The 26727-nt window shown below is 37.1% G+C and overlaps 1 protein-coding gene and 1 long non-coding RNA gene across 3 annotated transcripts in view; one reads left to right on the top strand and one right to left on the bottom strand.

The window, feature by feature from the left end:
• The window catches only part of LOC148973716 (uncharacterized), a 99763-nt gene extending 96633 nt beyond the window's left edge, over positions 1-3130 (top strand). The window contains exon 2 of the long non-coding RNA XR_016146503.1: positions 2813-3130. This is a non-coding gene — a long non-coding RNA (uncharacterized LOC148973716). The remainder of the gene's footprint in view (positions 1-2812) is intronic.
• On the bottom strand, positions 8-24991 carry ralgdsa (ral guanine nucleotide dissociation stimulator a). Of its 2 annotated transcripts, none has more exons than XM_039680353.2 (17): positions 24806-24991; positions 9799-10103; positions 9637-9711; positions 9298-9491; positions 9092-9216; positions 8629-8844; positions 8292-8395; positions 7616-7700; positions 5670-5747; positions 5443-5529; positions 5319-5351; positions 4156-4277; positions 3762-4032; positions 3173-3247; positions 2810-3082; positions 2609-2723; positions 8-1859 (listed from the first exon to the last, which is right to left on the bottom strand). In XM_039680353.2, exons 1-17 carry the CDS (start codon positions 24983-24985, stop codon positions 1684-1686), a joined length of 2514 nt encoding a protein of 837 aa, XP_039536287.2. In that variant the 5' UTR covers positions 24986-24991; the 3' UTR covers positions 8-1683. The 2 variants fall into 2 exon arrangements, with proteins under 2 accessions (XP_039536287.2, XP_039536278.2); XM_039680344.2 differs by lacking the exon at positions 24806-24991 and adding an exon at positions 18711-19019.
• Positions 24992-26727: the final 1736 nt, after the last annotated feature.

Here is a 26727-nt window from a genome sequence, read left to right as displayed (position 1 = left end):
GACAGTATTGGGCTCTTAGCACCACCACATTTATTTGTAAGTTTTAAAAAAAATGTAGTGCTCATTTGTACATACAAAGGTGCATTTATTAATTTATCTTTACAACAGTAAAATTATAAATAAAACAATTATAAAACATAGAAATAAATAAAAATGGGGAAATGGCACCAACTGGAGTTCAACATTCAAACTTTGACATTAACATTCAGAGTTAGATTCAGACATACAAAAGGGTAAAAAAGGGGGACAAAAGCAACCAAATACAAAATCAAGTCTGGATATGGCACGTGTAGTCGAGTGACAAGCTGCAGGCAGTAACATTTTAATTCATGTTTGCATCTTCCTGACAGCATGTTTTGACAAGGAGATATTTATAACAGTGGAATCATCACTATTGGCATATATTTTCTCCATGCATTTCGATCTTTTCATAAATCATAAATAAAGCACAATCTATATTTTGTTCCAGTTCAGTTCTATAGTTGGCATATTAGCAGAAAAGCACCAACATTTGGTAAACTTCTTTCATCATATTAGAATATAAATTCCTCTCTATAATTTCCCTCGAAACGCACACACTCACACTAACATTCAACCTCTGGCTGAGCAGACACATCTGTACATCTCTCCTGATGCGAACAAAATCCCCTCAAATTTTCTGCTCATCATACTAGACCACATGGTAAGAAAGCACTCATGGATATAGATCACAATGCAAAAAGGCTTAGCAGGGTGAAGCCACTCACAGTGTTTGGTACAAAAAAGCTTTTCTGTAAAGATACAGCGTTCTATTATGTGAAACACAGAGAGAGGCCAGCTGCAAATAAAAGAGAACGGCTTTGGCATTGATATCTTTCTAAGACACGGATGACGACATTTGAACTCTATATGCATTAATAACATTATTTATGGTTATTAAATAACCATAAATAAAAGCGTAAATCCTGCACCTTAGACCTGTCATCTCCTCATGCTCAATTGTGACTGTCACAGCCTTCTCATGAAGGTAACCAAGTCACTAGGCAGTCAATAGAGAATCCTCCAGTCTCGATTATTGCCGGAAAGGTAAATTTCGGGTTGTGATGAGTTCTGGGAAAACAGGCAAGCTAAACTGGCAACAGCAACAGTCAAATCAGTCATGTAAAAGAACAAAAAGAAAACAAAAAACTGTACACTTTACATAGTTTGCATTGTATAAGTAATACTGTAATCTTGCCATGTCCTAATTTCTGAGAGACTGTGATAGCAAATTTTGCAAGAGTCCAAAGGGAGAACCTGTTTAAAGGGGAATCAAAAAGAAACCCCACTTTGAATTTGAAAAGGACCAAGGACCACATCCGCTCTCCACAAATGTCTTGCTTTAAGGACCGTTCTAAAGTGCTTGAAATGTTTTTGTTTAGTGTGCTCATGCATGAATGACGGCATTTGGTTAATGCTTCCCACACACACTGTGCCTCTCATGTGCAGTCTTAAGGCAAACCTTGTAAGATCCACAGTGTTCCTCCTGTGCCTGTCGCATTGTCCGTAGGGACAGGAAACACAGGCATAGCTTCCTGTAAGAAACAAGCTGCTCAATAACGCAATCCACTGGATAAAATACCCAGATAATACTGTGGTGGGATATTAAAGTGACTCTTGATAATCTTCAACAGTTTCAGGCTGGTTGAACTCAGAAGAGTGCTTTCAGAACAAGCCCTTGGGTATTTTGAAGCCTTTCTGCTTCATGCGTGGTAGAGTCAGGCTTGGGGAGCTCTTCGAGCGGCAGGTTTTGGGGGCACCGCGCTTCCTCAACAAGAAGTCGTAGTTGGCAGATGAGTTCATGGCGTAGAAAACGTTTCCGTTATCTGGGATTCTGAGTTCTGTGGGGTAAAAACAAAATATGGTTAGAAATGTTTACAAGCTTAATTTGAACATTGAAAATCCCATCAGAGTCAGAGTTTTGCAGCTTTCAGTAAATATGCGTTTGATTTGAAGCTATTTAAATGCTTATGTACTCCTAAAAGGTGACTAAACCTTTAGCAGATGAACACATTTAAAACTACAGTCTTTCTTTCTCCTAGAAATTGGACATCATTTAGAATGAGCAAATATCACCAGCCATCAACTAGAAATAGCAAATAGCAATTCATTTTGTGGCTCATAACCAATAAATGGCTAATATTAAAATGTAAAACATTTATTTGAAAACAATTTTATATAAAATAAATATAACATATTATTAATTATATAAAGTCGTTTTAAATATTTTATTTTAAATAGTAAAAGTTCATCATTTTAATACCTACAAGTGAATTTAGAGCATCATAACATTATAATGTATAGTTTGAAAAATAGATTTTTATTTTGAGATTTGCTAAATCTCAAATTTTACAGTGTTAATAAATTATTGTTGTTTTTAAAGATAACTTTAAGAGAGTGTTAGATGATGGCGAAGGTCATTTAAATATAAAAACAAGGAAAATTAGCTTGTATAATTAAATATAAAAAAATATCAGAAACTGATAGATTAAAAACCAAATATTACCTGATAATGTGCCAATATATCCCTAAAAAAAAAAACAAGCCCTTTGATATTTCCCGTCCCAACTTCCCTGTTTCAAGTTTTTACCTTTATGCTTTGAGACCCTCTGAAATAGTTCATAGTCTTCAGCCTTGTCATTGTCCAGGTTGTGCTTGACCATGGCTTTCCTAATGACACCAGGGGTTTTGTCCTGGCTAGTCACCTGAAAAACATGATCATTGAGATTAACTTTACTACCACATCCCCAACATTCCTTCATCACTTATCTCCGTAATGTCTCTCACTCACCAGGATGCTCTTGTACATGTTGCCGTTGTCCGTGTCAAGGCTGACTCTGATGATGCAGCAGTCGTTCACCTGCTGGTTGTACAGAGGCAGGGACAGAGACGAGTAGTCAGAGACACCAGAGACCGACCGTTTGTGGAAGTGGAAGGCCTGTCCAATGGAGGCGGACACTGAGGATGAGGAAGATGAAGAGGAGGTGGAGCTGCTGCAGCCAGACTCCAAACCCAAACCTGATACAGAAGCATCCAAAGACGAAGGGGTGGACGACTCCCAGAGCTGGAAAATAGTGAATACGTTTAAAGCTCATAAATAAATATATAATAATTCAGTTGAAATGATAAAATACGTCCAAGAAAATGCAAATACCTTGGAAGAGGTATAAGACATAAGCTCCCCTGTATCTGAGGTTGATGTAGAATGTTTCACAGTTGGTGTGGATGTCTGGAGAAAGAATCAGTCGTCAGGTTAATTATTTAATTCATTTATAAATAAATAAATAAAATTCCATTCTATTTAGTCTAAATAGGTTGAAAATAAAACACTTAAAGCTAAAAACAGCCCTTTTAAATGTTGAATTCAAGTGAATTTAGGGATTATTATAAGGTACAGTATGAATAACAGATTTTGAACATTCGTTTTGAGATTCGCAAGAGATTACATTAAACAGTGTTTTATGTAAGTTATTAGCGTTTTTGAACATGAATGTCAGAGTATGAATAATTTCACATGACTGTTTTATAACTATATAGTTTTTGATGGAATGTAAATGTAAAACTAAGGGAAATTAGCATTCGCAATTTGCTATTCAACATCGGCTGATACCTATAATCTTTCATCTCGATTGCTAATCGTTTTGGTACTGCTATATCATGCATCATTGCCAACATTTGCATAATTGTCTATATCTAAATCTATACAAGCATACCAAGGTAAATAAACAATAATATGGCCTTACTCTCTGACTCCCTGATTCTGGGGAGTTCAGCAGACTGAGACTCGTCTCCTCTGCGTCTGAGCCGCTGGATCCCACTGAGGTGAGGCTGAGGGAATCTGCTCCATCTTTGAAGCTCTCTTTGAACTGGCTTAAGCGAGGTTGCTCGAAGGACTTTGAGTGTGACGTCCCTGCACTGCTGTAACCCGACTCCTCGCTCATGCGTTTGATGATGCCCCCGTTCTTTTTGCCCACCGACTCAGAAGGCGGCTCGATATCACAGGACATAGAGTAGCTGAAACAGAAAAGACACCATAGATATTAAGAATATAAAATATCCTAAATTATTATTTCTATTATATATCTCTCAAATCATTGGTTTTCATATCCTTCACATTTACTTTTTTTTCTTTCTCACCTCTCAGTCTCTGTAAGTTTCTCCACTCTCTTGAACCAGTCAGTGAAGCGCTGGTTCCTGGCGAAGTTGTAATAATTGCAGGTCAGCTGCAGCAACTTGATCTGAGCGATCACTTCAAATTCCTAAAAGAATAAACAAAATAATGCACTTTGTTTATTTTGATTCATTTTACTTAAATATGAATGCATTTTAGTTGTGCATGCATTTATGCAGTGTTAGGCAAGTTACTATAAAAAATAATTCATTACTAGTTCCTAATTACTTTGTACATCTTCAACAGTGTTAGCATTACTTGGTAATAAGTAATACTTTCTAAATCCCATATCAACCTCGACCAGTTGAACAATAGGTTAGGTTAGACACAAAACTGCTCTTTTAATTTAATTCTAAAGTATTTAAAGGGTGAAAGTTACATTAGAAACATACATTTTAACATTAGACGTACATTTTTTTTAATCAAATCCCCTATAAAATTGTTCTATAGTCGAATACAATTACATCAGAAGTAACTGTAAATAAGTTACTGAAAAATTAGTAATTAATTAAATTAAAAAGTAATTGAATTAAAGTAATTACTTAGTAATGCATTGCTCCCAACACCACATAAGACCTGTTAACACCAACAACGATAAGTATAACTAACTATATTAGCGTAAACATCATCAGATGATAAGATCCTGTTTATTATTAGCGTGTGGTGCAGTTATGTTGTCTGCTGCTTTAAATCACCAAGATTTTTAAACTCAGGTGGATTCTGATTGGCTGTTAATGTTTTTGTCATTGATCAGCTGGCAAAAATCATTCTTCTGTGTCGTTATCGTTATAGTTGTAGTGTGGACTTCCCTATTCTCATAGAATTGTGAGTGTAAATGGACCTTTAGTCCAGCCTTTACTTAACCAATAAGGTTTAAAAGGCCATGCAATACTGTGGATATAACAATGGCTTTTAACTATGCCTTTATTTATATTAAACTGCTTTTAAAAACATTTAAAATATTGAGGACATATTTTAATAGAATATATTATAGCAAATTCATCCTTCCGCAATAAGATGTAGGTTAGACAGGTTAGTTAGCATGGCTGGAACATTGTATTGATCAATCAGCATCCAGGCATAGAATTAGGCATTTTATAAAATATAATTCCTGTGCACAAAGACTCACCTTCCTTCTCTTCTCAAAGTTGATCAGCCCAACCTGAAAAAAAACAAAACAACAACAACCAGAAATTATAAGACGGAATATTTTCCAATTACAAGAATATTTCACGGATCTATGTCCCCCTCACCTCAAGATGGTCTTTCATAGCAGTATCCAACATAACTAGGTCAGTCAGAAAAGTGCCAAGGTATGGAATAGTTCCTTGCACGACACCCTAAACAACAGTTAGAAGAAGAGATAATTAAACATATAGTTTAATTCAAACCAAACTGAATATTTGACCCGTTTTAACCATAAGAGGGCGCTGTAGCTTAATAACAATTCCAATAATGTGATATTTATGCCTGTACATACCATGTCTCTTTGCTGCTGGTGTCTTCTCTGTGCTCCTTTGTGGTTAATCTCGATGATGGCGGATTTGGAGGTGCCCTCCTGCAAAATATTAGTTTCACATCATCATTCTGAGTTTCAAAAGGGAAAGCATTTGCATTGACGCAATATTAGCAAGCAGTATAACCTGAAGGCAGATAAGGATGTCAAAGTGGAATCTTAAGACTGCACTGCCATGATATATCATGACGTAGAATGGACGGGGAGTTTAACTGTATGGTGTTTAGAGATAGTGCCAGCCAACACCCTGGGGAAACCCTTTGGCGGCCTATGACCTCATCCCAGGAATTCCCTCCTAATGAACAGCAGCCCCAACGCACATACCAAGGATATTGCTGAATGTACGGAAAGGAAAGCTTTCATCATGCTTGGTTTCTTTCTATTGAGGTCAGCTATTTTCAAGGCAAGTTCCGAAAGTTACTTCTGCGGTGGAGATATCTAGATAACATCAACACAACTCAAAGTATTTTTAGTCCCCGCACTTTCTGAGTTACATTTGCGTGTCATGGAACGTCAGGTTGCCACAACAAGGTTGTGATGAAATTGAATAGTATTCATCTGTTCTCTTAAGTTAAATAAACCACCATTGAAACAAGATACATTAACTTGAGGAGTACAATTGTGTTAGATAAAACTTATTTTCAGAGAATATTCATGAACATTCAGATTTTTTTTTGTTTTTGAAAAAAAGTCTCCTATGCTTATTACCAAGTTGTATTTGTTTGATCCAAAAAAAAAAAAAAAAAAAAACGGCAATATTGTGAAATATTATTACAATTTAAAATGACTGTTTTCTATTTGAATGTTTTTAAAAAGTGTATTGGTAAAGCATCATTACACCCTTCTTGAGAGTCACATGATCCTTCAGAACTCTTTCTAATACGATGATTTGGTCTGATACATTTTCTTCAGGACAATACATAATACATTTTCTTTCTGAGGAAAAAATTACTGTTCAAAATTCTCTCTTTTCAAAGTTTCATAATGCTTTTAACATTAATGGATTTTCTGTTTACCCTGTGGCTGCTATGGAAACAGCTTTACAGATGCTGAAATGACTGTGACAAGCTGATGTTACCACATCCTGTCTTCCCCCAGCAACAGATAGAGCAAACGTTGGTGGCTTATAGTACACTTTTAGAAATTTGAAAAATGCTTGGTGTTTGAACATGTGACTGCCAACGTAAGGTGGCTAGATTTATGAAAAGGAAACCGGGGACATTTCCTAGTTCAGTGGTCAAAATATTATTCAAATTTTAATTGATATTTTCCATAAAATAAAATGTTGTAGCTTGAGTTCCAAAGACTATCATTATTATTAATAATAACTATGATGTTTGCGGGTCACCAAATATCACATTATGAAAAATAGTAACCATTGCAAATGGATCAAAACAGTATTATATTAAAACAAATGAATGATTTTACAAAACAAATTAAAAAGTGAAAGAAATCATTTTCTAATTCACAAACTGTAAATATACTTTTCATGTTATTTTATGCTTGTTCTTTTGAAAATGGATCCATACTATCCCCAATTAAGCTTATTATTTTGGGCACATTTTCAGCAAATGTAATTGTTAAAAATACAAACATTAGTTAACTATATCCGTTAACATGAATTAACAATGAAAAATGATTCGAAAGAATTGATCAACCTTGTTAATTAAATTAAATAAAATATTAAAATCAAATGTTGTTTCTGTTCATGTTAATAAACTGAACAAGCATGAACAATAAATAGTGAATACATAGTGAAAACAATGATGAATAAATACTGTAAAAATGTATGTAGCTCATTGTTAGTTAATGCATTAGCTAATGTGAACTAATAGGACTTAATTGTAAAGTCTTAATTTATGCATATTTGGGTGTGCTAATGTACACTTGCAAAGCAACAACTTACTCACCTTAATGAGAAGCTCTCTGCTGAGGGAGTAATTGTTGTCATCTGAGAAGATTTCAGAAAGCTCTTGGAAAGTACGATAGCTTTCCCTGTAAGCAGAAGAAAACAGCTTGAGTCATAATCTATTCCCAGACAGCAAACTGACATTGAATCAACGTGGAAACGACGTCTCTCATGACATTGAAACAACGTTGATTTTGCTCATCGAATTAACGTTGAACCAACGTCAGACGCGGCATTCTTCAAAGCTAAATGAAAATCGAAAATTGGTTTGCTTTCATAACGTTGAAACAACGCGTTGATTTCAAGTTGATTTTCCGTTAGTTTTGAAAGAATGACGCGTCTGACGTTGGTTCAACGTTAATTCGATGAGCAAAACAATGTCAGATCAACGTTGTTTCAATGTCATATTTCCACGTTGATTCAATGTCAGTTTGCTATCTGGGATTACACCTATGTGAAATCCAAACACAGTCTGTAAATAACTAGCATTAAATCTCCTCAGCTACTCCATCTCCAAATTCCCCACTATAAAAAAGTCTTAACTGTTTCAGCTTTATCTAGAGGTCTAGAAGCAAGAAATGCTACAATTAATCAGTGGATAATGCTAATGCTAATGCTAAAGTGTTAGCGTTTACTCTGGCTTATCATTGCTGACAGAAATCCAGTCAGACTCTTACCGAGACACATCCTCCCAGGTCCTCCTCAGCCTATGGATGGCATTACTCTGCAAGGCGGACAAGATGGCTTTCAGAGAGGAGAAGCTCTTCAGGATACGACATTTCTGAAGATAAACAAACAGATGTTCATGAACCACAAGTTTACTACATCAGAAAGGCCATTCATATGAAGCTTGTTAAAAAAATTTGAATTGTTTTACAAATCATGCACTATAAGTGTTTTGAGGTCATAGGATTATATATAATCATAACTGGGCAAGGACCAGGCTTTTGCCAGGATAAGTCTTTATTAATCGATAATCTGTCTCAGTAATCATAATTTGTGTAAGTGTCTCACCCTGGCCACTTCTATCCAGTGTTCAATGCGCTTCGCTCTTTGAAAGGGTCTGAGAGACCTGTTGTCCAAGCAGGTGGCAATCACACAGTTGGTCACGCTGTTGAACTGAGCAACAGTGGCACGGATGGTAGGTGCCAGGTGCTCTTTGCCCTTCTTATCCCGCTGGGACCATATGCCACCCAAACAATGGTAGGGAACAACCCTCTTAAACAGCTCCTGTGAAACACAATGAGTTCAGTCGTATTCACCCGCTTAATTCGATTTACTATGAAAAATGTTTTGCAGGACAACTTTATTTACACTTTCATTTATTTGATGACTTGGAAAAGTAATGAGTACAGTACAGTCCTTATTCTTACTTCAGTTTCCCAACTCCACATTAATCTCTAACCTTATCCCAATCAGCTCTCTACTTAGACTTTTGCCATTAAGACAGATTGACAAAATCTTGATGTCTTCTTACCGCATCCATGACCGTTAACTGCTCAGCGACAAGGGCAGGACTGAAGGACATGAAGTATGAGGGGGAGAATTCATCCTCCAAGCTGCTCTCCTCTGGTGTGGCGAAGGGGAAGGTGCACAGATCACCTGAAAAAGAATAAGAGAAGTTCAGTTTGAAAGACCATTTTTCATTCACGTGAAATATTCAGTCACTTAGAGAAATTGTACCTTCAAGCTCAACCTCTGACTGTTGCCGTTGCTGGAAGTGTTCCAGCAGGTTATGGGCTCGTCTCTCCAGGTCCGATCCAGAGAAGTTGAGTTTCAAGTAGGATATGAGGCTCTGCAGGCATCCATGGTCGGGAGGGCTCCAGAAATCCTCAGAATACTGATCCAACCATGCACCCAGGATAGATGAGACTGAACTGTCGAGCGCATCAAATTAAAGTTGCACCCATATTAAAATACAGATAAGCCAATTATATTATTTTCAAGTAATATGACAGATAAACATCGACTGATACCAGATATGCTAAAAAATGGGTTCAGTTGAACAACACAAAGACTTACTTTTTAAGTTCTGTGTGGTCCTCTAAGGAGAGTTTTGGCTTGCCTGAGACTGGCTGATCATGCAGTTTGGCATACCTAAGATAGATAACAATGCATTGTAGGTCATATTGTAGTGTATGATTTAATATTTCTAAAAGCACTAGGGATTGATGACACGTTTACCTGTTAAGCAGCAGGTCCAGCACTTGTTTGGTGGTGGCGAAAGCTCGGTATGTGCAGAGGAAAATAGTGACATATGTATAGTCCTTCCCTTTGAAGGCCAAAACCATGTACTCCACCAGTTTCTCCAGCGTGCCAGCCTTCATGGTCCGACCCTTGCAGGTCTCGTACAAACTGAGGGCGGAGTCTGTCTCCACGCCCAGCCATCGCTGCCCCTTACTGGCCGTCTGGTGGAGTTGCACCTTTCGGAGCGTGATGGTATAGATGGCTCCGTCCTCGACCTCCTCTCCGATCTCCTGAACTGAGCTCTACAGATAAAAGAGGGAAGAAGGACTGAATATTCTGGTCCTTGTATCCTTATCAGACATTCTTCTATTTCATATACATACATATCCTCTATTTGAATATATTTTAAAATGTACTTTATGCTTGTGATGGCAAAGCTGAATATTCAGCAGTCATTACACTAGTCTTCAGTGTCACGTGATCCGTCAGAAATCATACTAATATGCTGATTTGGTGCTCAAGAAACATTACTTATTATCATCATTCATCAATGTTGAAAACAGTTGTACTGCTTCATATTTTTGTGGAAACCATGATACATTTTTAACTTTATTTGAAATATAAATCTTTTGTAACATTATAAATGTCTTTATGGTCACTTTTGATCAATTGAATGCACCCTTGCTGAAAAAAGTCTTACCCCAAACTTTTGAACACTGGTACTGTACATAAATTATATATAGGCCTATTTAAGGAACAATATCACAAATCACAAAACCTTGTATCATCCGGACAGGGTCAGTTTTTTATATATAATGGACAGCTTTTTAAGTTATTTGATAAATTATTTGATTATGTGATCAGAAGAAAAAAACTGAGAAAATGTCAAGGTGATTTAAGCAATTTTGAGCATGGCATGGTTGTTGGGTGCCAGACGGGCCGGTCTGAGTATTTCACAATCTGTTCAGTTACTGGGATTTTCATGCACAACCATTTCTAGGGTTTATAAAGAATGGTGTGAAAAGGGAAAAACATTCCGTATGCAGCAGTCCTGTGGACGAAAATGCCTTGTTGATGCTAGAGGTCAGAGGAGAATGGGCCGACTGATTCAAGCTGATAGAAGAGCAACTTTAACCGACATAACTCGTTACAACCGAGGTATGCAGCAAAGCATTTGTGAAGCCACAACATGCACAACCTTGACCGGATGGGCAAATAGGCTACAAATAGGAAAAAGAGGCTACAATTTGCAAGAGCTCTCCAAAATTGGACAGTTGAAGACTGGAAAAATGTTGCCTGGTCTGATGAGTCTTGATTTCTGTTGAGACATTCAGATGTGTAAACAGAATGAGAACATGGATCCATCATGCCTTGTTACCACTGTGCAGGCTGGTGGTGGTGGTGTAATGGTGTGGGGGATGTTTTCTTGGCACAATTTAGGCCCCTTAGTGCCAATTGGGCATCGTTTAAATGCCACGGCCTACCTGAGCATTGTTTCTGACCATGTCCATCCATTTATGGCCACCATGTACCCATCCTCTGATGGCTGCTTCCAGCAGGATAATGCACCATGTCACAAAGCTCGAATCATTTCAAATTGGTTTCTTGAACATGACAATGAGTTCACTGTACTAAAATGGCCCCCACAGTCACCAGATCTCAACCCAATAGAGCATCTTTGGGATGTGGTGGAACGGGAGCTTCGTGCCCTGGATGTGCATCCCACAAATCTCCATCAACTGCAAGATGCTATCCTATCAATATGGGCCAACATTTCTAAAGAATGCTTTCAGCACCTTGTTGAATCAATGCCACGTAGAATCAAGGCAGTTCTGAAGGCGAAAGGGGGTCAAACACAGCATTAGTATGGTGTTTCTAATAATCCTTTAGGTGAGTATATATAGTATATTATTAATCAAATGTGCTATTCTTCTCACTGCCTTGTTTGGTGAATTTGCAAGGTCACTCAAGAGCTTTAAGCAAGAGCTTTAAGGGTGAGTCTAGGATTACTGCTCATTTAATACTAAATAATCCACACACAGCCTTAACGCCAAGTGCACAAGACTAGAGTGTGGCTCTTTTATCAGCCACAGTCAAACGGCTTGCCCAGCCCTTCAACTACACATCTTCAATGTGCAGTGCACTAAGCAGTCGAGTTTCTCTGACCGATAAGACAGAGATCTCGGACTGTATACTGACACCTGTTGCCATGGATGAACCTGACCATGATGCAAACGTTGGTCTCCAGTCTCATTGCGAGAATATGTGCCACTGGAGATTGATTTATTCAGCAAAGGTCTAAATTCTCTCTTCAACCAACAAAAGTTGGTCATAAATTATGATAAAAAACATGTCTAAGAATATTACTGAATGATTTCATTCCATAAGTAAACACAATGCTAAATTCAGAAAGCCTTCAGCCAGTAAATTGAAAAAGGGTACTAACTCAAGTATTGTAACTGACGTCATTGTGGAAAGTAAGAGGGAACTCCCAGAGAATTTCAGCTTTGCCTCAGGCAAAGAGCCACTTGTGTGGTGTGTATCCTGTGTAAGTGTGGGCGTGAGTCAGTACATGGTCTTTTGAACAGCTTTCTACAGGAGATTGGTTAAACAAAGATAACCCAACCCCTGCTCTCTGCTCAGAAGTAGCTATGGTAACAAACACACAAACACACATGCCACATAACAGTTTCTTTCAAATATGGCTGCTGTGATATTTTGGAAGTGTGCATCAATGGGCCAAAAAAACAGGAACAAAGTTTCTTTTGCTTTCAAGCACTGTTGAAATGTTGCGCAAACCTGTAAAACACTCAAGATGTTCGATGTCTGTATGCGAGACAATTTCCCTCTGATGATCACAATGATGGTGATGGAGATCTCAGAGTATATATTGTTATATTATATTATGTTATTATATTATATCCATCCAGGGCTGTAGGCAAGGAAACACCCTGGATGGGTGGCCATATTATATAATTATAACATTATGTTATCTTATATTATATAAATCTATGCACACTCTGGGAAGCCCCTTCCTCTTTTGACATTAGTGGGCAGTAGATTGACCACAGACACCTGAACCTAAAAGGCCTGACACAACATAAGAGCACTGTAAGCACTGTATCTTTGATATCTCCCAATCCACATCATATCTACAGGCCGCTAGGGAAATGTTTGTATGATAAAATGAGGATTATTGTTTTGCACTAATCACAGGCTTTGCTTTTTGCTGAAAATCTTATGGTATAAGACATTAAACAGTTTTCAAACTCTCAACTGCCTCTGATCCACTAAAGCCACAGGGTTTCCTGTGAAAAGACAAAAAGTGCTGAAAAGTGACTGCGTAACAGCTTCCTTGACAGATGCATCCTTCACAAACAATTCTTGGAACACATAAAAACAATGCAGAATTCCTGCTGTCAAAATCAGGGAGGAGTTAAAAGATGTTAGAGGACAAGCCCAATTATGTGTCCTCTTTAACAAATAAACATTCTAAAACAAATCAAGAAAAACAAGATATGTTAAAAATAGACTTAAATATCAACAATTCCTGTTTTTGTATTCCAAAACAGATTGATTTGACATGACATGGACTGACATGAAGTCCTGAAGTCAAAAGACTGAAGTCATTTTAATAGGGATGTTCGCCAGCGTCATATGTGACGTCACGAAATGGGCATGGGCGCGAACTGGTTGGCAGAAAGAACCAAAACATACGCAGCAGTCTATGTGTTCTGTCAGCAAAATGATAATTATTTGTACGAAAAAGCTAAAAGGAGATATGGATATGGATATGGAGTGAGAATTGGAGCAAAAACCCTAACACATGGCCACATTTGACATTCGGCGACATCTACCTGTATCTCATCGACACGCCATCTATGTTTATCAGAGAGTCAATGAAGGCGTACAAATCTTTAGATGCCTATAAGTCATAATTACGAATATTACTTGTGTTAGCTGGATAACTGGTAAATTTGTTACAACTAGAGTAAAATAGAGGTGTAATTTGTCCATGGGCTATATTTTGAATCAAAATTATCTGATATATAACACTGGTCAACATATACGTAAAAATGTATCAAAGAAAATACAATAATTTGCCCTTAATCTATAAGGATGTGTACACAGATGATGCACTGACTGTACAGTACCCAATCTTTGGGTTAAATTATGACTTTATAATACTGTGCGGCAAAGGGCCATTACTTTTCTGCCAACCATAGCACATGTAACCGCGTCGTGACATCACGGGCGAAGATCCCTTTTGTGTGAACATGCTACTCATGCCGTGAAATGCTGAAAAACACTGAGACCTGTCGCAATGGACAAAGACCAACTGATATCTGATGTGTTTACAGCTGAAAAATAGTGCATTTGAAATGCAAGACCACATTTTATATGCAGCCGTAAAAACAACGTGAGAAAGTAAACGAATGAGGTCAGATGAAAGGAATTTGAAGCAGCAGTGATCAATCTGCTTGTTCTCAGCGTCATGTGTCCTCCTGTTGATCATTAATATGCCGGGCTTCAAAAGGCTAACATTCATTCGTATTCCTCATAATGTGCCATAACATTGTCTGAATACCTAAGCGTGTTTGCTTTTATTGCCTTGGCTGCGAATGACGCATAGCTGTGAAAAATATTGTCTCTGAGAATGATTTTATCTTGTAATATGATATTTATAAAAGCCCTAAACAGATCACTGCTTAAGCCACTGTAAGCTGGGACCAAATCTCTTTTCTGTTAGTAATGGCCAGAAGCAAAACAATGCTTATTTGTGTAATGAGAGTTATGGATTTGGGTTACTTTTTATATGTTCTCTCAAGATTCACGGTCCTGTACGATTATTAACCAAGAGAGAGATGGGATATGTCGAGCGAAGCTGCAGCCGAAGCAGAGTGTGTATTTTGGCATTGCTCAGTAGGTTTTTCAGCACACTCGGTTACGGCACATTAAACCTCAGCTCGGAGTGATGGCCAGATTCACTGCTGCAAATATCGACAGTGGAAAAAAGGTAAAGAAAGGTATAAAGGTGATTTCTCTTCTTATTCACCTAATTTTGAAAGTTTCCAGACTTAACCAGGCCTCTACCAGGCTTAATGTTCAAAGTATGAGAGTGACACAAATAACATGACAGTTGGCAAGGATTCATTGAAGTGACTGTAAAGAATTTTACATTGCTTCCAACAAAATATATTTTAAATAAACACTGTTCATTTGAACTTTCTATTCATCTGAAATAGAAAGAGGACTGAAAAAGCACAAATTCCACAAATAGCAGCACAACTAGTTTTCAACACTGATAATAATGAGAAATGTTATTGATGATAATGATAATAATAAGAAATGTTTCTCAAGCATCAAATCAGCATATTAGAATGATTTCTGGAGGATCATGTGACACTGAAGACTCGATGAATTTTGCGAAATTGGAGTATTTGGAGTAAAATGTAGCTTTGCCACCATGGTAATACATTACAGAAATGTTTTATTTTAGATTGTAACAATATTTTACTGAGCACCAACTTTCTCCAATACATTGGTTAAAACATCACTGAGCTGCAATCATTAACCTCCGATGAGCATTTCAGTATTGTTTGCATACTGTGAATATTTTCAATGCGATAAATGGCTTTATCAGTATTTTTCTGGCTTGGATGTTGTTAATAATAACAGGATGTTGCTGTCCCTATTTTGCCTTTGTTTTGGTTGTGCCAAGATTTTCATGAAATCTGCTCAAGCATTTTCGAATGAGATTAGCAGAACCAAGGAAGGAATTCTCCATTATAATCCCTGGAGAAAGAATTACGCCTGAGTGCAGCCCAGAACTGCTGAGTGTGGTTGCTGTCCGGCTCCATATTAGCACAGATGTAGATATGCACAGAATGTATGCATGGTGTTATTATTCTGAGAGCTGATCATTTCTGCACATTAAATAATTGTATTTGTCTACATTCTAAATGAAAAACCACAATCAATGTATATTCTGGTCATAAAAAGTTGTTCCCGTGTGTCTCATGACCAAAATTGATGTTGGGTGGCTTAAAAGGGATTAGAATATCTATGGCGCATTAGGATGGATAGCCTACTTCAATTGTGCTTTTTTGTTGTTGTTTATTAGAGTTGAACAAACAGGATATTGTTAAAAAATTCACTTCATATCATCTCCTATGTAAAGTCACAATTTAGCTTGGTAAAAATTTCAAATTTTTGGTGAACGATACGTTTAAAAACACTATTCAAAGTGTTTTACAGTGCATTTTTAACAGTATGTGAACTGAACCCATGACTGAACCCATGTATTTTACGCCTTATAGAATTGTTTTAACGTTACATCAACACTTACTCACCAACGTATCCCAGCCTCTTCACTCTACCACTTTCAACTTTCCTGCCTCTCACATCCACTGTTCCTCCCTCTCACCCCTTTATTTCCATTCACGAGATCTTTCATGACAAAAGCGTCTCTGTATGTGTCAATGTGACCCCTGTCTGTTCTCCTCCTTAATCAAAGCTCAGCTCCGCTGTCCTCATTATGACGTTCTGAGTTCAATCTATCACACAAAGGCCTCTTTAAGAAGAATGGAGAATTCGTAAACAATTTTGACAAACCCAGGAGAACAATGACAAATAGTATTATAGCGATAACCCAGCGTTCCCAGTACCCAAGTTTGGACTCATAAGATTTTTTTTATTATTATTATTAATACTTTTCAGCAAGGGTGCATTCAATTGTTTAAAAGTGACGGTAAATACATGTATTATGTTAGTAAGTATAAAGGTTTTCACAAAAATATCAAGCAGCACAAATATTTGCAACATTGATAATAATAAGAAATGTTCCTCGAGCAGCAAATCAGCATATTAGAATGATTTCTGAAGGACCATGTGACACTGAAGACTGGAGAATGATGCTAAAACATACAGCTTTGCCATCACAGGAATAAATTACATTTGATATTATATTTATGTTTAAAATTGTAATAACATCTCAGAAAATGACTTTTTTTTTGTTTTACTGTTATTTTTGTTAAATGCAGCTTTTGTGAGCACAAGTTAAAAAAATCATACTAATCCCAAACTTTGACAGGTAGTGAATGTACAAGTCATCAGTTCAAGACAATAACACAGCATTTAAGTGCTCTTACACAAGATCTTACACTGGTTCCTTTATGGCAGCTGTTACATTATGAGATTAGCTGATCTATGTACTGAGCCAATGATCCATTATACAAGCGTACTTCTACTTTTACATCCTGCTGTTTTGGTTTAGATCTTCAAGGATGATGTAACCAATGTTGAGCTCTTGCCAGGCCATCTGCAAGCTTGAATCACTTTAAAAGCAGAGATAAGTGCCTGTTGTGCCCCTCTTTTTTCACAAGCCACCCCATAAAAGAAAGAGGATGAGAGAGCACAAGATAAGAGAGAAGGATTTATAGCAAAATTATTCGACCATTGCAACTCCATCCATCACTCATGGTTACCCAAGGGCCAACTTTTTGGAGGTTTGGAGCAATAAGTGCCAACTATTTTCACATTAAAATGGATGAATAAGAAAATATGATTTCTTTAAAGGAGAAAGGAGAAGAGTTCCAGTGCTGTGCTGGTGGAACGGGAGATTTAGCCATCACTAATTGTGTAATGAGAGCCGATTAGATTTAGTCCAGCAGCTGGTGACACACTGGAACCTTCTTTTTGTGCATGACTATAGTAAAGCTGCAACATCGTAAACAAGTTTTGGTGTGAACTGCCGTTGAAGTCACAATAATGTGCTGTTGTATTAAAAGACAAGATAAAAAGGGGACATGTTGTTCGCACACCATAGACAGATATCTCATAACAACCTAGCAACCGTAAAATGCATGACTGCCATGGTGATAAATAATTGGCTTCAAAAAACAACCTAGAAAAACATTTTGCACTTGAGAGTTTAAGAAGTCACAAATAGAAAATCAATAATGAAAGTCTTTCATCACATCTGGCAAGTTAATGCGCTGTCACGTGTTATATAAGAGGTTTTTAAATATAATCATTTATTCTCAGCTGACTCTCTGCAATATTGTGGGCAATCTCATCATAACAATCAGCCCCTGTTATACTCTCAAAATAACATAATAACAATAATATCTGATTGTATTAACCTTTCTTTCCATGTCCATAGCTAAATCATCCTGAGGGGAGCCTATGTGTTTTTATTTAATGCCTAAAGGGGACGTAAATCTCATCTGACTGTTATATTTCCATAGCCCTTTTTGGGGAGAATTTAGAGAAGGGAGAAAAAAGGGTGAAAAAAAAAGTTGGAGAAAAAAAGGGGAACGGCGTACTCTTGCCAAGATTATGGTGGAGAATTAGTTTTGGTTTACTTCGTGTGAGCCTTCAGGCACAAGATATTTGTGTAAATGTATTTATTCTGTCTTTTTGTGGAAAATATATTGCTTCAGATGCAGCTGCTGTGCTGCCTTTGCATAGACTAATTCATAGATAATATAAAGCCAATACAATTTGCAACTGAGCAAAAAGTATTTGAAAACGTTTACTCTAGCTGTTCTAGCTCAAAGTTTTATATAAAAGAAAGAAAAAATGGAAAAAGTAGAAAAAAACCCACTCATGCCAGTTCAGTAACAAATACATCGACACTATTATGCAAAAATGCCAAGAAAACATGGAAGAAACGTAAAAAAAACCTAATATAAAATAAACAAACAACAATTCATTTCAAAGCAAGAATTCAGACAAGAAGTTAACATTAACAAAGCTAAATGAAATAACATTTCCAACTAGACTATAACTAGCTTAGTTAAAAAAAAAATAATATAGCCTAGGCCTAATTATATTATTATAAGAGTTAACGTTAACCTAAATGAAAGAATGTGATTTGAGCTATGACGTTTAAATCTTTGTATTACCTCCAGCATAGGCAGATCAGGGTCCAAATGCGTAAAACTATTTAAGACCACCGGACATCCATCTCCGGCCGCGATCTCCAGCTTCACCCCATCCCAAATGTTTTTAATTCTCCATGTGCTGGACTCAAACAGCTCATCCGGGGACGGTTTGACACCCACAGCGTCCGAATGCATCCCCATAATGTAGACCATAACCGAAAGAATGTCACTGTTTACAATCTATTATTTTATAACAAACTCCATATTCTGTTAATCAGACTTCTGGTTTAGCAACGACTGTCTGTAGTAGGTTCGGGACTTCTGGTGAAGTACAGAAGGGAATACCCTATCTGAGCCGCTAGGCCCCGCCCTCTCGCCGAGAGGAGCGCGAGTATGGCCCCGCCCCTTCTATGACTAATCGTGATGTCATGTTCCGGGAAACTCTGTTTTGCGCTACTAAAAATGCTAAAAATATCACTTTTAATCGCTTGATTATTACCCAACAGGATATAAATAGATGGGAACAACTGTAATAATTATGTGGCATCAATTAAACTATCATATGATTCATTATAGAGCTTAGGCTTAAATGGGCATTTGTACTCTTACAAATGCCCATTTAAACCTGAGCTTTATAATCTGCCCACGTGTATTACATTGAATACATTTTTAAAAATAAAATAAAAACAACAACAATAATAATTATAAGTGCATTTAACTCTTCTATTGTCTATATATCATTTTTGGCATGTTTATACAAAATAGGCAACACATAGGCTAAACAAAACAATAAAAACACTAAAATAAATAACATATTGTCTTTCAGCATATTGTACAGCTTTGACTAATATACATGTACACACACACACACACACACACATATATATATATATATATATATATATATATATATACATATATATACATGTCTATATGTGTACATGTGTATATATATAATGATTAATTGTCAAATGATTAATTGTGATTAATCACATCCAAAATAAAAGTTTTTGTTTACATAATATATGTGGGTGCACTGTGTATAATTATTATGCTTGTATATATTTAATAAATATTATATACTGTATATAGATTTATATATAATTTATATTATATATAAATATTTTATATATAAATAATATTTTTTTCTTAAATATACATGTATGTGTGTGTATTTTATATACATAAAATAATTATACACAGTGCCCCCACATATATTATGTAAACAAACACTTTTATTTTGGATGTGATTAATCATTTGACAGCCTATATATATTAAAATGTACCACCTCTGAAAGGGTGCAGGAAGGGCTCATGTTTAATGATTATCCTGTGCCGCTAAAATAAAGATATTCTTAATAGTCTAATTGGACTTTTCAACCAGGCCATTAACACATTTTCAATGCTAAATTTTAGGTTACTCCTGTTTCAACCTCAAAACATGTGTTTAGCTACAAGCCTAGTTACCAAAAAACACCCAACCCAAACATAATTTTCACAGGATCTTACCAACGCCACGACCCTGACTTTAATACATACTAATAGCGCCCTCTGTTGGAAAATAATGGTAACTTACTCTTCGGGCATGACTGCAACAATGACGCAAAGCTCCAAAGGAAACTCAAACCCAGAGGAATTGTGTTTTGAGAGAAATAGAAGCAGCTGTGCACCTGGTGCTTTCCCATACTACATTTTCCCTGAGGTAACCAGTATGATGATATCGTGAAATCTGACAAGACAGACGGCAGTCTCTGTGCTAGCTGTGAAGATGCTTTTGCACTTCACTTTTAGGTGCATTGGAATCATTTTTTTTGATAGATAGATAGATAGATAGATAGATAGATAGATAGATAGATAGATAGATAGATAGATAGATAGATAGATAGATAGATAGATAGATAGATAGATAGATAGATAGATAGATAGATAGATAGATAGATAGATAGATAGATAGATAGATAGATAGATAGATAGATAGATAGATAGAGTTTGGTGTAGGTAAGATGATTATTATTATTTGTTTGGGTTTTTTTTTTTTTTTTGGAAAGTGGTCTCTTATATGCTCACCATGGCTAATTTCATTGGATCAAAAATATAGTAATATTGTGAAATATTACAGTGTAAAATGAATATTGTATTATGCACAGTGTCTGATTTATGTTCCCTGGTGTCCACTAGAGGTCCTCCCTCCCCTAGAGGGTAATCTATAAATTACCCAAATAAATAAATTACTGCTATTGGAACTTAGCTTTGTGTGTGTGTGTGTGTGTGTGTGTGTGTGTGTGTGTGTGTGTGTGTGTGTGTGTGTGTGTGTGTGTCGTGACATATTATTTATTCCTGTGATGGCAAAGCTGCATTTTTTTCAGCATCATTATTCCAGTCAGATTTGATAGATATATATAAAAATATGGGCCTAAATGTCCATGCAGTATTGTTCTTTAACAGAGATGACCCATGGCACCAAAAGTTTGGGATTGCTGTAACATGTATACTTAAGGCTATCTCTGCCGCAGCTGGAACTCAATTGCACAACCTCTATTTGCACTGCTCTCTGCTGAGATTGATATAACAGCTTGTTGTTCTCTTTTAGCACCAGCATGGTTTATAATTCTTTGGAGAAGCTTCATTTGTTCTCTTTTGTTCTTTTGCCCAGACAAACACAATCAAATGATTATAGGATCAAGAAGAACTTTTCCATTCTCCTTTCTATCAGGAATCAAGACCATCAGAGCTCTCTCATAAATGTTAGCAAACAATGTTCACCCTGAACCCAGTCTCCTCTCAAACCTGAGTCAACCTGAGAAAGAACTCTTGTACTTTGAGAGTACACAATTTCAAATGGGGACAAACGTAATGAGCCTGCAAACAAGTTATCTTATGCAATATTTGTTTTCCTTGTTTGCATACTCATACTTTCAATCTGATACACAACAACCCAGTACCTTGTCAAAAGAATGCAATCAAATAGGTCTTACAACTCCAAAAAGATTTAATAGCACATCAATTCTGAGTGATTACTTTGAATGTATTGAAAAGTTGACTCTTTCTTTCTTTCTTTCTTTCTTTCTTTCTTTCTTTCTTTCTTTCTTTCTTTATTTATTTATTTATTTATTTACTAGGTAAAAATAAAGGAAGACCAAGAAGAGGATAAGGTACACACTTCTCAGCCTGTTGAAAACACCTGAAAGATACCATCACAGCCAAGAATGGTTTAAAAGGTACAGGAAGCAACTTGTCACTCATTGGTATCCATTCACACCCACACACAAACACTCTACCTCCTTATTTCAATATATTTCTACAGAAGCAGTCTACTAACTTCCAAAGAAATCTCTTTGCATGATCCAGGAACAGATTTTGAATATTTTCTATAATCCAATAATCAACCAATAACACAACCGACAACATTAAATATTAATAAACATGACACTGTAATCATAAAATATTTATTTTGACTACATTAATAGAATACGATCAGCTGATAACAAGTTCTGATAAGACTAACTATAAATTTGCTGAGTATTAGAGAACAATTAAGTAGTTCTTCTTACCTGTTTTCTTTCATCTAAATCTTCCAAATCACAGAACAGATCATCATTCACGTACAGACAACCAAAGCCACACCAGTGTATCAGTTGAACAAGTTGATCAATTCGGTCTTTCCAGCACATCACCTTCCCGAATGAGTCTGTACCATAAACTGCAAGGGATCCTCGATCTTGTGACCGATACGAAGCGCAAAATTCTCCTTCCCCATTCGCTGACCCCAAAACACTGGCCCTGTCCGACACGTGTGGACTCAAACAGCTGTATCAATAAGCAGGGAACACGGTAACACAACTCTCTCACTGAAATCCACAACATCTACTGAAGCTCTTCTATTAACCTTCAAGGTTGCCAAGGATTCATTTGTAATGCGCAAGCCTCCGGGAATTTCAAAAGAATTCCCACGCAAAACAGAAAGTGCAAGTGAAGCAATCACACAAAACTAAAAACCTGTGTGATAACTTTCTGTTCCAACATGATCAAACCATGTGAATGAGCAAATGTTCACATGACAGTTTTTTATGTTAGTGAAATTAGGTTTTTGAAAGGTATGAAGTTTTTTAGGAAAGACAATGGATTGTCAAAGGTCTGGCTATGTGTGAGACATGACAAAACCTAACCCACAAACACAGACCACAGGTGGATAATGATGTTCAAGAGGAAATACCTTGTCAATGAATGTCTATGTGGCTTAAAACAATAATGTTGTTAAAGTACAACAGCTCTCAATATGGAAGTGCAATCTGACAACAACTTTAAGTACTGAAGACATCTTTTCAAAAATAGGTCAAAAACTTAATTCACTGACCTAATGTAGTATGTAAATCCCTGATTCTTTTTCACAGAGAGAGCTCACATACTTTCCTTTCTTGAGTGCCACAGAAACGCCATTCTGTGGCTCAATTTATTGCCCTGCTTTATTCTCTGGAGCTCAATTACAATTCTAAGGCGCTTTGACACTCAGAATTTGGCATTTAAAAGTGCTTTCTCCTCACGACTAAGGCCAAAAGAGAAACTATATCAAAAGCCCTGTCCAGTCAATGAGTACAGACAGCCATGGATACAAGCCCGATACCATTGTTGCCAAATATCACTGCTAGAAATATTTTGATTATTAATCAAATAAATGTGTTGTACCAAGTGTATTGACATGTATGAATCTTTATTTTTATTGAGATCAGATATTGAGATCAATTTAAGGTGTTCATTCATTGAAGTAAGAATTAGGAAGTGAGCATCTATGATAAAGAAAAAACATCTGGTTGAAAACACGTGCAAAATTCTTAGAAGAATACTCTTTATTCATGTTGGTTTCAGGTGGTTCTGAAAACCTTTTAAAATTATTTAATTCAAATGAATTGAGGAACAAAAAAGTTACATTTTCCTTGCACTGTGAATACATGCGAGTGCACATCTAAATATAAAAAAAAACATAAATAATAATAATAATAAAAAAAGCTAGTATAAAAAAAAGCTGTATATATATATATACACACACACACACACATTTTGGGGGAGTCGCACCACATGATATTTTACAACCTGATCTAACATCGTCTAATGACTAATGTATTATGACCAATTATCTCATATTTTAAGAGACTTTTTGACCTTAACTCAGCCAAGGTGGTCTGCATGGGTCCTCTGACACCATTTCCTTCTTAAATTTCCTTTGGTTTGGCAGACAACGTTTTAAAAATATATAATAATAAGCAGTAAAGCAGTTTTGTTTTTACAATATATTTTTTTTTCCTAAGAAATAATAATAAAATAAGGTTTTGTTTTCAAGAGTTTCAGAAGTATTTCAGAATTTACAGTTGGATCACCCAAACGTTATTTTACTTTCAGTCCTCCAAAAAATATCTAAATACATTTTTATTTAGAAATGAAAAACATGCCTGAGAGGTGTATGCAAAGACACTGCAGAATGAACTGCACTTTTAACATATTTTTGAATAAATGAATATTAACCCAATTCATTAACAATTATTCAAACAGCTCCAAAACAAAAGCCACAGGGCCAACAGAATCACATTCATTTCAAGATGACTCACAAAACTTGAAGCAGTTGCAGTGCAGTACTGAAGTGAAGCATATTATATGCAATAAAGGAATTATCTGTAACCAAGACACATACTGACACCTGCAGAAGGGCTGACACATAAAAACCTCAGCTACTTAGCAAAAGTGGCACATATTCCTTGTCCGAAATGTGCCACTGACATTTAAAAAAAAAAAGAAAACGCCACATAACCCAACACAGTGGGCAACATAGCAACAACATCCTCTTCCGCATGCCAAAAGTAGAACTCACTCCTGAGCGTACGAAAGACAAACTCCAAAAGCCGTTATTGTATTAGTTGTCACCCGTTTAATGACAAGGAAGTGTGAACGAAGGATAATAGAGGACCGACAGTTAAAGTCCTGACTGGCTCTAAGCCAACATGCACGAAAACAGCAGAATACAGCCAAAGGGTGAGTACATACTTGAACTAAATGAAAACACATGCACACAGACACAAACTCGCACCAGGTGAATCAGAACGAAACAACTGCAGTCCCTCTCTTACCAGATCATCCAGGATGGAGACAGGAAAATCAAACATGCACATCTTCACAGGCTGAGCCAGGGCTTTATGCAGACTGAACAGAGACTTGGGCTCCATCTTCCCCGATGGAGAGAGTGCAGGCTGCTGTCCAGGCGCCTGCTTCATATTAGGGGTATGCTGCTCCCCCTTATCCGCTCTCATTGAAACACAACTCCCTCCCTCCCTCTCTCCCTTTTCAGAGTGAGTGCACAGGCACTCTCGCTCTCTCTGTATTTCTCTGTACTAGTTTCCACGCAGCACAAAAAGGAACTTGCTGCCGCTGTCACTAACACTCTGTTGCCAGCTACTTCTCTCGCCTCAGCGGACGGTAAGAAATCTGAAGAACTCGACCTCCTCCCAGTGTTTCCTTTTGCACATCGTCTCTCCTTCCAACAATCTCCTGACCATGTAAACACCCACACCCATACATGCGACGTGTGCAGGTATATCTCGCTTTAAAATGCAGTGTCTCTCTCTCTCTTGTCTCTTCCTCCCTCTCAAGCCAGCTGTGCATCACATTCAGTCTAGTGCAATCGCTAACACTCCTGTTTTCCAGCTCAGGAAGATCTAGGAGAGTTTGGCCGGGTGTTTTTCTGCCTTCTGCTGTGCTTTTCCCCAGGCGTGCCCCTCCGAGACCTTCTGTTTGTGTATCTGAGAGCGCAACGGCAGTGGAAAAGTGCTCTCTGGCTCATGTGCTTTGTCCATTTTGCACGAGAGTGTGTTCTCACTCGCGTGACCAGTCTGCCCAGTGACCTGTGCAGCTGGGAGTCTGAATCCTTCAACACACACACACACACACACACACACACACACACACACACACACACACACACACACACACACACACACACACACACACACACACACACACACACACACACACACACACTCTCTCTCTCTCTCTCTCTCTCAGATCCATTAAAGAGTTGAAAAAAATTGCAATGCCCTATCATTAAATCTAGGCCACAAAGCTTTTCATCCAAAAGATCTGTCCTCTACTAACACAGCCTTAATGGTAACAGTATATGAGACATCTCTCTTCTCCTCTGAGTGAGTTAGGGTGCACAAATTAACGTGGAACTGTTCGTATAAGGCATAAGCAACAGGATGAAAACGCATAAACCCGAACAGCACACGGTTCGATACCAGGATTGCATGTGATGATTATCTAACGGCAGACATAGTTGAGGACCACGGGGAGGTGGCACTTTATTATGAAAGCACAGACTGTGGGAACTGTTTTGAAATGCAGAGGATATCCTACGCAGCCATAGAGCGATGTGGTTGCCATGGAGACAGCAAACGCTCAACCTTTGAAAAGAGATGCCTAGAGGAACTGCAATAAAGCCCACAGAGACAGTATGCCTGACTTATTTGCACAAGAGCACCATACCTCACCACAAAGATGTGTGCACAAAAGCAGTTTCTATTTCTCAGATTTATATATTTTTCCCCCTTTTCAGTTGCATTCTGTAGTCTGCGTGACATTTCAAATTCAGCCAGAATATGCACTAACATGTCTTGCCTACATTTGCCTCATTCCATTCACGTCCAGACATGTGCAAGTTCTTGAGAACAACTTGGATGCTGAAAACCTCTCTCATATGGTGGCTTCACTGGTTCAAAGACTTGTTTACTAGATAGAGGCAGACCAAGGAAATGTAAAAAAAAATCTCAGTTTTATACAATATTTAATGGAGCCTTTTCAAAAGAAATTAATACTTTACTTACTGTGCAAAGATGCATAAAATTGATCAAAAGTATCAATAAAGAATCATGATCTGTTCTTCTGAACTCTATATTAACCAAAGGATCCTGGTCAAATCAGCATTATAATGATTTCTGAAGGATCATGTGACACTGAAGACTGGATAAATGATTAAATGATAAATGATTTTAAAGGG

The sequence above is a fragment of the Pimephales promelas genome, chromosome 14, assembly GCF_988280905.1.
Source record: "Pimephales promelas chromosome 14, fPimPro1.hap1.1, whole genome shotgun sequence".
In the NCBI taxonomy this organism is placed as follows: domain Eukaryota; kingdom Metazoa; phylum Chordata; class Actinopteri; order Cypriniformes; family Leuciscidae; genus Pimephales; species Pimephales promelas.
The sequence above is the reverse complement of the archived record's forward strand: the minus strand, read 5'-3'. Positions and strand labels throughout refer to the sequence as shown.